This window comes from Sinocyclocheilus rhinocerous, unplaced genomic scaffold (genome assembly GCF_001515625.1).
Source record: "Sinocyclocheilus rhinocerous isolate Xijiao unplaced genomic scaffold, SAMN03320098_v1.1 scaffold3377, whole genome shotgun sequence".
NCBI classification, from domain to species: Eukaryota; Metazoa; Chordata; class Actinopteri; order Cypriniformes; family Cyprinidae; genus Sinocyclocheilus; species Sinocyclocheilus rhinocerous.
The window spans coordinates 305,451-318,548 of NW_015654499.1; the positions used below are offsets into that span (position 1 = coordinate 305,451).

At 36.2% G+C, this 13,098-nt stretch overlaps 1 protein-coding gene across 2 annotated transcripts in view; it reads right to left on the reverse strand.

Moving 5' to 3' along the window:
* igf2bp1 (insulin-like growth factor 2 mRNA binding protein 1) overlaps window positions 1-4,008 on the reverse strand; it is a 41,502-nt gene extending 37,494 nt beyond the window's left edge. Inside the window, exons 1-2 of one of the 2 annotated variants that reach the window (XM_016523895.1) lie at window positions 3,404-4,008; window positions 2,069-2,129 (exon numbers count right to left, since the gene is read on the reverse strand). In XM_016523895.1, the coding sequence (XP_016379381.1) occupies window positions 2,069-2,129; window positions 3,404-3,578 (236 nt within the window). In that variant the 5' untranslated portion in view covers window positions 3,579-4,008. Of the gene's footprint in view, window positions 1-2,068; window positions 2,130-2,631; window positions 2,755-3,403 lie in introns of those variants that run through there. The other variant, XM_016523896.1, reaches the window with a different exon arrangement.
* Between the last annotated feature and the right edge of the window lie 9,090 nt (window positions 4,009-13,098).

Genomic DNA, 13,098 nt, shown 5'->3' on the forward strand with positions numbered 1-13,098 from the left:
ATATATATATATATTTGAGTTGCTCAGAGTAACAATTCAAGCAGCACATAAGCATACAACACAACAAAGGGTCAAATCAACATATATGCTGACCTGGGGGTGTATGCTGCTTTTTAAAGTCCGGCATCTCAGAGGCCAGCCCCACAAAGACGTTTATCAAAATGGCGACAGAGTAACAGTTCCACTCTAATTAACATTTCTAATGCATTTTCCACAACTCTGGTTGTGTTTTGTGTGTGCGCACGTGCGTTCTGGTTACTTGGAATTTTCAAATCAAAAGAACCACACAGCGTCTCACCAGAGCAGACTAGCCTATATGAATTCTAAAATTATCATACGCACACAGGGAGAAAAAAAAGTCCCTTAAGTTATAAACGTAAATGGCTAAATATGCGAGTTTAAGAGCAAAAGGTATTTTTAGCTAAAATACCTCACCTAGCAATTATATTGAGGATTAGTTCGCGGATCAGTAAACTGTTTACATGGCGCTATCAAATGAATTTGTAAATATGTATCTGCAACCATTCACGTTAATGCTCCGGTGCTTTCAAATGGAGCCTTCTACAGAGGGCTACATTGTACGCCATTTTCTCAATTGCTGACGTTAGATACTCTTCACACTGATGGCGACCACGTGTCATACTACCAGTGTAACGTTGGCCTCCCAACACTAATCACAACGTATGCCATTTAGATCTATTTAAAACGTGTATCTGTTACAAAATAATTAAGAATAATTTTATGAAAAGTCCGCGTTATCAGTATATACATTTGGAGACGCGTAATGCTTATCCATAACAAATATGCAAAAATCCAAAAACAGGTATATCGTAGGTAGAGTGTAATATCAAATATGCAAAGCATACGTTTTCTCACAACATCCCTGTCAACAGATTTATGTCTAAAGCGCGTAAAGCAGGGGAACACGAATAAAGAGCTGGTTCAACTGGTTAGAAAGCGGTTCATCAAAACAACGTATCTACCACAGAATTATCCAAACATATATGAGAAGCTGAATCTCACATATTAACTGCAAATTATTTATTTATATTCTTTACCACATATCGTTTCACTATAAAGATTCTCCACAGGATGCAACGTTTTAAAACACAATACCATTGAGTTATACGCCAGGTTAACCGGTGTAGCTCGAATGGTTGCGGGGGAAAAAATGCATTTAGGGTGTAAAGACGTAAGAAGCAGCGTTGAGTTGGGTGGGGACGAATGGGGAGACTTTTTGTTCCACATAAACAGTCTTCTGCGCGCCATGCAAACTCCCCAGAACACAAATAAATATATTTCTGAAGATCATTTTAATTTTATACAGCAAAAGTTACTCTGATATTCACATTTACTCATAACTAACGGCAAAAATACGGGGAAATGATAATTTAGACAACAAATCTTTCAAACTGTACAGTGGAACATAGCCATAAATATAGGCTACGCTTTGTTTCTCCTGCGCTGACCTGAAGTGGCGTTCCCTACAAAGTCTACCCTTTAAATATCCGTAACAAAAGTACGAACAACGATGGTGTTCCAAAGTAATAGCAGCTTTTAAAACCATAGCGGGCTAGAAAACAAAATCTGTGTTGCATGAATTGTTTAAACGAATCAAGCACCGAGGCCTAGGCCTTGCAGTAGGCCCAGGCCTAATCAACAGGGAACAAGTGATTGAAATGACACGTAGACCAGCATTGTTATATGTTTGACAAAAACGCACGCATATGCCTAACGTAGGAGATGAGTGCTATACAGCGCAGTAGTAACTATGAATGTAACAGCACGTGGTGTAATGCTACGAGCATATGCCACTTGAATATCCAAGCACTATAAGATCCGTCACGTGAAGAGAAACAAAGAATATTCCTATACAGAGAGCTAGACTCTTAAAAAGTAACAACAACTTGAGTGTTACAACCAAACAGATCCACAATTTAAGCACACAGCGAAGTACTGGTTACATTGTACACATATTTGTACCACCGCCATGACATATAGGCTATACATTCAGCTTTTATATACAGTAAGCTAACAATTGTTGAACGATTCAAGAGAAAGCAAATACCTCTGCTTCTTAGGGACAGAATGTTCGACCTCAATTCGTTTGCCGTGAAGTTCCACTTTACCTGGAAAAAGGAAAGAAATTATTATTTTTTCCTTTTTAAAAAAAAAATCCCACTCACAAAAGAGACCACCATCTTACTTAAATGGCCCTAATAATCTAAGTCAACTTTAAAAACTAAAACATAATAAATGTGTGCCTCAAAGATTTCTATGTATGTTTCGTTATACCTCCCTGTGTGAAGAAATTTTATTTTTACTGTATAACTTGCATTGCGAATGGCCTAAACGAGCTTTTGAGGTGTTGTGGTCGCTAGGGTAGGTGTTAATAAAAAGTAATTCAACTAAAAAAAATAAATAAATAGAAATAAAAAAAATTAGTTGGCACAGGTCAAATGACAAAATTCTTAGGACGCTTTCAAGGTTCACTGGTCAGGGCTACACAAGCTATTGGCGTCAACTGTTTGACAGAATCCATATGTGTAGGGTATTATTTGTTGTTCGTGTCTACTTGAGATCTAAGAGGCATATAGCGATAAAAAGAACAGCTTAAGATGACATCTTGACCGTGCATGACTTCATGTGGTGGATAGTTTTAACTGGATCCTTATCGGCACGGCGACCTTCGTGCTATATAGAGCACACGCCACATGCTACATAGCCTATGTGGAGAACCGAGAAGAGACTTTGTGGTCAGTGGGACAGATGCAGTGAAATGGCATTGTTTAAGTCTGCATGTAAGAATGCTACATGGTCGGATATATTAAAGGCAAGAAGGTTTCCCTCAGTAGTGTGCCTGTTAACTCAATAGGGGCTTCACGAAACACGTTTCATTTTAGCTCCACTGGCCTATTAGCCAAAAGGGGGAGGGGTGGGACCTGATTCTATAGCTGTGCCGGGTAGGTTGGACTAAACCTAAAGATTGAGATTAGGAGAACTCCGTCCTACAGTTCACAATCAGAATCACGCTAAATATATAGCTATTTGTTACAGTAGAATACACTGCACGTTTTAAACCTGTCAGAGCAAAGAAAGTAAAGTCGTGGTTGATGTGTGTATGAATGCTTTTAGTGTCTGCAAACCCTCTGCTCTTAAAAGTTCAGTGTCTCAGGCACTTTTGCATTATAGTGTCTTACATTTTGTCGTACCCTGACTTCAATGGCAAAAAGTAGAAACTGATTCTCTTTCACAATAAAAACCCGAGATCTTTAGTAAAACAGTGGAATTGAATTATAAACAACCAAAACACTTATGGGAGCTTAACCAGGGTAAGTTTCGAAAGAAAACCGGCGAAGAAGCAAACCGGCAACGAAAGGCCCATTAAAATCATTTTACTCACCAGAAAATGTTTCAATCGCTTTCATTGCCCATTGGTCGTCCGGGCAATCAACAAACGCATAGCCAGTTTTCATGAGAAACTGTCCAGAGTATGGGATCTTGTTATCTTCAAAGGTTTTAACCAAGTCCTCTGCGGTCACGTTTTCATCGAGATTTCCAATATATAGCTTGTTCATCGTGGAAAAACTAACGCTCCCCCCCAAAAAATAGAAATGAAAATAAAACTTTTCGGCAGAACGCTATTAATTTTGAAAAAGGACTAAGACACGCGCAGATTACAAAATCATGTAGATGTCAGCCGGTTGGAATTAAAAACGAGGGGGAAAAAATCAAACTGCAAGACAATCCAAAATAAAAAGGGGAAAGTTCGACTAACAGTAACGTTGTAGTCTGATTAAGTCCTGCAGGCGAGTGGTAAATATTCTTCACTGTAGCAACCTTCGCGAATTCCCAGCACGGTGTAGAAATGATATCAGTTTGAATTAAGCTGATGTTTGTTACGATGGAATAGTGGCAAGTATTTAGCGGGATCGGGAGAAATTCTTTCCTCTCGCTGCCCCTCAACCTAAAGCTGTACCCTGCACTGTCACACAGATCCCACCGCTCGGCGATGGCACCGCCTCTAAAACCGAGTCGAATTTACTCATTTTTTTTGTTTGCAAAGAAGAAACCACGTGGTCTCAGAGTAGCTAGAGAAGGGGCCGGTCCTCCGCTCTCTCTCTCAAGCTGTGCTTGGAAAGACAGGAACATTTTCTGTACATTGCACCGTATATGCTCTGCATGCACACAGACATACAGATTCATACTAGCCCACACATGGTCCAGTTTTACTTTTGTGCTCAACGTCACGTTTGCCGTTTTTCTTTTAACGTTTTGTTTCTTCATGCACAAAAACATTTCGGATTTCAACAAGACAATTTACAGGACAAAAAGGACATTTGGTGTCATTATAAATTGTAAAAGAGTCTACGTGTAAATAAAAGCCCTCTGTGATGTCGCTCGGCTGCTTTTCTTATCCTTGCCCTTTTCATAGTCGCTTGCTAGTCTGTAGCCTTACGCGAGTGGCTAAAGTTGATCATGAAACACGTATTTCGAATACTACAACTAATGGCCTTTATGTAGCCTCTACACGACATTGTTAGCTGTGGGTCACGACCAGGGCGAAGTAAAATATTTAATTAGAGTAGTTTTACAACCAAAGTTTATGGCAAACATTTTTGAGGTGGAGTAAATACTAAGCAGTAAGACACATTCGATGCATGGTTTTATTGAAACACTGTATCCTTTTTAATTCGGCTCTTGGGAGCTTGGCCGTGCGGGTAACGCAGAATCCAGTTTTACTGTAACAGGTCAGCTCCAGCAACGAGTTCTCCGAAGCTTGAGGGACACATTTCCACAGAGATCTCGAACGTTCTCGTGCTCACCTCCATGTCGCGTCAAACCGAGTCATGAGAAGACGCTAGGCCCTGGGATCCCGCCTACCAACAGGAAGTGAGCAACTGTTGCATTGCCTATTGTGTGTACACGCGGTGTATGATGTTTCATTGCGAGGATTTTTCAGCTTTATACTCATGTATGAAAAATCTGACCACAAATCCCCATTCAAATGAGTTAAACTCAAATCAAATGGGAATTTCAAGCGGTTACTTTGGTTACGTGGCTCTCAAATTGTACACGTGGCGGCAGTACCGACTCCCTGTGAGAAAATGGCTCCCCGTCCATTACAGCAAGAGTGAGAAGCGAGGCACGTCTCGCAAGAACACTACGATGGTCCAGAACTGCTGCTCAATGAAATGTATTTAGACCAACGTTCTAACTGAAACAAGCGCGCAGATCCTCACGAAACCCATTCAATTAGTTCCTTGAGCTTCGCGCATGTTTAAATCACACATGACGGGCTCGAAGCACAACTTCGCAAGGATGTCTAATTCAAGGATGAGTCGACTAAAGATGTTGTGTGCATATCTGAGTTGTGTAACACGTCTGTAGTGATTAATCACCGTCTTTTTAATGTCTGGGTAAATATGAAGCATTCCCTGATGCACTTAGGCCTATGCATCTCGAGGTTCTCTCGCGCAACGTTTACTACAATGTAAATAAAGACTGATTTGATGATTACTCTCCTGATTTTTATGTTCATTCACCACCATTCATAAACGTATATGCTCTTTGTCGTGTCTCCAGGCCATTCGTAGGTAATTCACTCTATTAGACGTATATAAATTTTAACAGATTGAGCATTCATTTGCACATCATAGCTTGATGTCTCTGCTGCAACACCAGCTGACATGCAGGGTAGATCTGCTAAGAACTAAAGGAGTCAGTGATCTGATGGCCGTTGTCTAAACTGTTTTTTTTTTTTTTTTGTGAGTGGTTGTACAGTTAGCTTTAAAGTTATTGGGTCAAATGTAGCCTATAATGGCAACAATAATCATGCAAAACTGCAGAAAGTCATCATCTATGAATTTCTTTTCATAGTCCTGTTACACTCAGTAACTGTTGCAAGGGGGTGCACTTTGTGGTCCTGTGAAGGAATTGGCATGTCAATACAACCCCCTGTGAGTTTAAGAGGTACTCTGAGATTTGAGATTGTGACCTGACCACACACTGTGAGGGGGATGAGGAATGGCTGGTGTGGGGGTAGGGCATCTCTGTTCTGGGTGAGGAGGACCACAGGCATGGAGCTCATCCAGGACAACAAGGAATTTAAGAGTCTGATGGTGCATAAGTGAAAACTGTTGCAATGTTTATTACACTAAATAATTATTTTATTGATAACAGTGGTTTTAAATGCTGTAAAATATGAGTTTGTTTTCTTTTGCGTCATGTTGCATTTAGCAATAAGGCTCTGGATCTTACTCAGAGGAACAAAGCGTGGTGGGAAGGAAGTTCTGAAAAGAAGCAAGACTGACACTAAGAATAGTGTGAAAGTGTTTATTTGCAGTTTACATGCTATTCAGTTGATTTCAGTAACTTAAGGTTACTTTTTGGAGAAAATAGCCTAATGAACGGCGTAAAAAAAAAATTCAGACACAAAGTAACACAATTAAACCTGATAAACAAAGCTTAAGTTAGTTTTGGTCCGACCCCATGCATATAGTCCAGTGTTGTCTCATTGGCTTCCATGCCTATGTATGTAATTGTAAGGCAAGTTTCTGTTGTAATTCTTAGAATATTTTCGAACAGTTAATATTTGGAAAGCAACATTTGCATACTAGAGACTAGAGGCAAGGTCAGGCTTAAACTTGGAAAGAAGCTGAAAATAATCATAGACAGTTAAGCATTTTTTATGTAATCGGTGATGCATTTTTAATCAGCCTCTTTACATATAAAAAAAGTGAGAAATGTTACATAAATAAGAAAAAATAATAACCACAATAAGACATTGTGTCATTGTGGAAATGCAGTCTAGGTTTAGGAATACAACAATATTGTGTGTAAATTACTTTTTATTGTATGATTTTTATAGAACAAAATTAGACAAAGTTTTTTATATGACCCAAAATAGATTTTCATTTTTTTTCTATCACAAGAAAGGCAGATTAGTATGCATATTTGTGCAACCCACATGATCACCTCAAGGATTTTTCAGAAGAAGCTCTAAGAGTGCAAGAGGTAAAGACTTAATTATTTCTGGTTTGCCTGAATGTTTCCATATGTGTTTTCTTGCTTCTTTTGTATATTCATGCTTGCATATACAATTCTCATCATGGAAGGAAATACTGATAGATCTTTACAATCTTTATTAACTTTTCAGACTTTATCAATTATAAATAAATGTAGTAATAACTGAATCTGAAAATAAATAATTTTGATCATTAATCCTTAATTAAATCTGACTAAGAACAATTGTAAATTAAATAATTAACTTTTAAAAAAAGTGTCTGATCATTTTTTGATATTGGATTGGAAGTAGCACTTTAAACAATTCTTTAAATTAAACCGTTAAAAAGAGAATTGAATCCCTTTTAAATATGAGACATTTTGTTATATTTTATGCATGAACAAATATGAGAACACAAATGTTACAAAAAGTAATCAAAACACGTTGATTTCAGTCTTAGCTTGAGCAGTTATCTGCATACTTTTGCCAGAACAAACAAAACAAAACAAAACAGCAGATTCAAATCTGATTTAAAGTTTTCAAAAATATAATTTTTTGTTATCCCTCTCTTGGAATAAGGAATAATACAATTTCAATGTAAAGACCATGCAAATAGTTTTATGCAATATATATATATATATATTAACAACCTGTTACATTTGTCTTAAACAGCATTGGGTACACTGTTTGAAAGCAGATGTTTGGGATTAAACTAAATACTGGCTAAGAGTGATGCCATTTATGCCCTCTTGGAGGAAGTTGAGAACGATTGGCAGTTCCCTGTGATTTCCCATGATGCCACTCAAATGATGGGAGACCCTCTCTGCTGTTTTAGCAATAACACATCATAATCTGGGTTTGTAAAATCCTGCAAATCCAGTTTATTAATCTAAGCAGTAAAACACAATGAAGACCCGGCAGTATGTTTAATGTGTTGTTTCCAACTCCTGAAACCGTTTAGTTGCACATATATATAATTGCCATTTTTGAACAAACTGTCTTCTCTTTCATTTCTATAATATGCATAAACATATCTAAAAATATTTCCAGCTTATCTCATCTAAACTAGATGTCTTTTTTTGAAAATAGAGGTCTCTTAAAAAGAAAACCTGTTGATCAAACCCACAAAAAGACATGCAGGTTTATAGAAATGTTTGATTTAAATGCTGCGTGCAAATAAATAAATATAATTTATTTACATTATATTACAAGCAGCGTTTTATTTTACATACAATTCCAATGGTACATAATTAGTATATCTGATATAATCAAGCCCCTCACAATAAAATACGTTTCTCAAATCTAATACAAGTTTAAGTATGATCTAATGTCCTATAAAATAAGTCACTAAATTTTAATTGAATAAAATGTTTCTTTCTCTTATAAATACATAGTGTACAAGTTAAGAGTACAACATATTTGAAGCCTTTAGGAAGAACAGTGATTTCCAACAAAAACAAGTATTTAATAGCAACACACAAGCAAATTTAATTATTTTAATTATGCAATTTAAACGCATAATAAAGCACTTTTAAAATAAATAATTAGCTCAATTAAAATACCACTGCAATATTTAATCATGCAAGCTTTTTTGAAAAGTTAAGTTTGTTAACAGACTAAAGAAAAGTGGCTTTGACTTACAATTGTTTGACGTAGGCTACAATCATACAATAAGATAAAACAAGACAATACAAGATAAATTAAGAAAGAAAGAAAAATAAGTAGCCTAAGTAAAGGAATGATCATCATTCAATGCACACGCTGTTGTTGAACTACCTGACTGATTCATATCATCACTTCCTCTATTGTATTAAACTTCTCGATGAGAATACATTGAATATTCGATATCCGGTTTTCGAAAGACAAAGAAACAGTTTTTATGACCAGCAACTTGAAGCTAATATGCGTTTTCTCACAAAATGGAGAGGGGGAGGGTGTGTCCAATCAGAACAGTGTTTCGCCTCTAAACTGGTGACGTACATAACACACCCCCGCAAGTACAATCTGAACAATTACTCACCAGTTGTTGTATTTCCCTCGTCCACACATACGACTTATGTTTCAGTTCACGTATATCGAAGTATATGTTTTTCTTCACAAATCTGAAGTAATTCTACCGTACTGAGCGCCTGAACACAATAAGCAATTTATATTCATTTATCCGTGTTAAATGCGCTTGATTTACCCGTAGAGAGAGAGAGAGAAAGAGAAAGAGAGAGAGAGAGAGAGAAAGAGAGAGCTTTGGAAAACAAGCTGCGGTTGACTCTCATATCAGAGATCTAACGTATCTGCAGTTGTTATTCTGCAAAAACCAAATGATATTTAACGCCCAAAAACGAGATCAGAAGACAGATAGCTGTCAGATGTTGGTGTTTTAAGTATATTATGCCCACTAGGGCAATGATTTGCACGTGGCTGCTTCCACCAAGCGGGCATTTTGAGATAATGCATGTTCAGAAGAACTGAGACGCACAGAGAATTGTTTACTATAAGTTCATTTTAAGTGGATATTATCATTTATTTCTTGCAGTTGTTTACATGCACCATATGAAGCTCGATTAACTGAATTAATCTATGAGACAAATAATGTCTAATATCATATTTCAAGCGAACACAGTGACATTTTCATTATATTCTGGGAGCAAATCCCAAAAGGCTGGTAAAGACTGCATTCGTCTTCGGTTTCAAGTCAGAATGAATTTCGTTTACTTGAGGCTTCTGCCAGATTGATGTCACGTGGGATATAAAAACTGTGTTGTTTACCAGACATTTCATTCATTATATGTCACTTGGATGTGACAGATCTGTTTGCAATATCACACATAATTGATACTCAAAGTTCGTGTTATATATAAATTCGGGTTTTATTTATTTGGTCAAGTGCACAAATGCTAACTGACAAAGACACAAACACATAGCTTTAGCCTAAAGATGTTTTATAGACTACATTTATAGAGATTTTCAACGCGACAAAACTGAAAAATAACTAAAAGTAAACGAAATATTGTGTTAACGTGTTGTGCTTAATTCGTATATAATTTTCCAGCATAGCTGCACATTAGATTCTGAATTTCTCCCCCATTGCTAAGATTGTTATTTACTTTCAGCACGTGTAAAGAAAACAATGAACAAAGACTACAAAAGCTTAAAATGGCACACAAAATTATATGCGTTTCAAGTTAAATAAAAGTTACATTAGATTATCCTAACCTAGACCGTAAACAAGACCAATCAAACCGTTTAATTGCGTCCTGTGTATTTAACGAGTTATTAAAACGTTTAAAGGTGCAAAGTCAATCTGTTACAACAACCAAGATGTTTAGCTCTTTGTAATAATTGTATGAATTAAATAAACATTTTGCTGTAACGAAAGACCACAGTAAAATCGAATCTGAGGCAATCAAATGACTGTTTTAAAGTGAATAATTCATCTCAGAAAATAAATCGTTTTGATAAATTAATGAATTAAGGGAAACTCAAACTGTTCAGAATGGGCCGTTTTCAGAGCAATATCAATTTTGTAGTTTAGAAATCGCCTTCATATCTCACAATAAATGACATGCCCAATTCTTAGGTACGAAGCATAAAAAGACCATAAAGACACGACTTTCCTCTGTTCAACATCTAACCTTTCCTCATGTCTTCCTCTGATAACTTCCTTCTAAACGGAACTTAAGCTGTTGATGACTTAAATTAGTCATAAAGTCGTGGTTTCTTCGGTTCCTTTCCCATTGCGATGACTTTCGTTGTCATGTTCAACTTTTGTTTCACGCTGCACCGTCTTGCCGTTTGTAGCCTGTTGGTTAGTTTGGTTAGATTTCTGATGGCTTAAATTTACTCAGGGTGGATATAGTGACGTCACGAAACGTCAACTTTCACCGCCCCTCCCCTGAAATTCAAATGTTGTCATAGTTGTGCTATGGTCGTGAAAGAAATCCTGCACAAGCGAGTCACTATTCATAAGGCAGTCATGTGACAAAATCAAAGACAAAGACGCTCCACTGCATTTATGATGTATGTAGACGAAAGCTATCATACTGAATAAATGTTGTGACGGCATAATGAAAGCATATGTGGCTATCCTTTTGAAGAGAAACTGAAATTTAAAACTGAATTCGAATGAATATTCGAAAGGCTGAAGGTCCATGCATAACCGAATCTTGTAAAGACAACGCGTTTCTGTTTTCAAAGATAATTTTAGAACTAATATTCCTTTAACATTTACCAGGTGATCCCTAGCCTATAATAAAAAAATTAAAGTAGGCTACAATGGCAGTTACTTCAAAGAAGAGCTACAATTCTTCACGGATTTGCTCTATCACAATTACTACAAAAACCTTTCCTGTGTTCAGTTATGTGCACTTTTAAGATTCATGTTTGAGAAGAATTTAACTGCTTCACCTAAACCTTTGTTTCAAAAAATTTGTTTCACATTCCAGAACAGGTTTGGGTTACACTATTCGATAGTCCACTTTAGACATTCTACTAACTATAAGTAACTTTGTAACTACATGTCAACTACATGTCAACTACATGTCAACTAATTCTCATTAATTTGCAACTACATGTCTACTAACTGTCAGAGTAGACTGTTAGGGTAGGTTTAGGGTTAGTAGTAATAGATGACAAAGAAAGAGAAGATATTAAGCAGACAGTCTACTAATAATCTACTAAATGCTAGTTGACATGTAGTTGCAAAGTTACTTACTGTTAATAGAATGTCTAAAGTGGACTATCGAAATAAAGTGTTACCCAGGTTTGACCAAGGAGGTAACCAAAAAAAAAAAAAGGTTAAGTAAATTAAAAAGTGTAAACTCTAATGTAATCTACCTTGTTCTGTTGTGATTATCAGTGTGTTTGTTAGTAATTTTGTGGTCACTGTTATTGATAAGAGTTTTTAAGTATTTAGTTTGGGGATGTTACATGAAGATGTTTTAGTTCTAGAGCTGATCATTTCCACCAAGACAGATTCATTCTTTGTCAAACAGATTGTTAATGACCTTACACTCTCAGAAAAAAAAGATACAAAGCCGTTACTTTTTACAAAAGCTAAAAAGTAAATTTTTGTACCTTATTTACCCCTACAGGTACATACAGGTGCATCTCAATAAATTAGAATGTCGTGGAAAAGTTCATTTATTTCAGTAATTCAACTCAAATTGTGAAACTTGTGTATTAAATAAATTCAATGCACACAGACTGAAGTAGTTTAAGTCCTGTGTGCATTGAATTTATTTAATACACGAGTTTCACAATTTGAGTTGAATTACTGAAATGAATAAACTTTTTCCACGACATTCTAATTTATTGAGATGCACCTGTATTAGTACTTTTTTTAAAGCGCATATTACCACCCCAGTGACAGTTTTGTAGCCAACATTTTTAAATGGTCTCATTCATATAACTATTCTACAAGGTTTACAAACAGAAATGGCCTCTATAAGCACATCTAACAATTTAAAAATCATCAACAGTTCAGAACTTTGGCAGTTGAATTCCCTGTCTTTCACAGATTAACGTGTTTTTTTCCCCCATTATTATAGTTGACTCAAGGTCTGTGGCGACAAAAGCTACACACTACTGCCCCCTAATGACAGAGCAGTGTCCCTACCACAAGCGTTATACACACAGGGACTGCATTCCATTATTAAAAGAGCTAATTTCAGGGATAAATGTATATTTTTTATTATGGTTCGATTGTCAGATCAATGAGAGTTGAAAATAACACGAGGAATATTTTTGTGCCCTGAAACTAAAATGTAACTTTTTTTTATGCTGATCTAATGTGCATAAAACATTTGAACTCAAGACATTTAAATTAAAAGTGTCCAAATCAGTCACAGTCCAAAATGTTTTCGAAATATATGAACTGTATGACTGAATACATGTTTTGTTGTTATGGTTTTGACAAAACTGTATAAAACGTTATAAAAGTGAGTAACTTATAACCCCTGTTATACAAAGCATCTTTTATATATAATTCATAATTTTTTAAAAATTACTATGATCCCACAAAGCCAAACGGATCAGTTAGAGAACTGTATAAAACGTTATAAAAGTGAGTAACTTATAACCCCTGTTATACAAAGCAT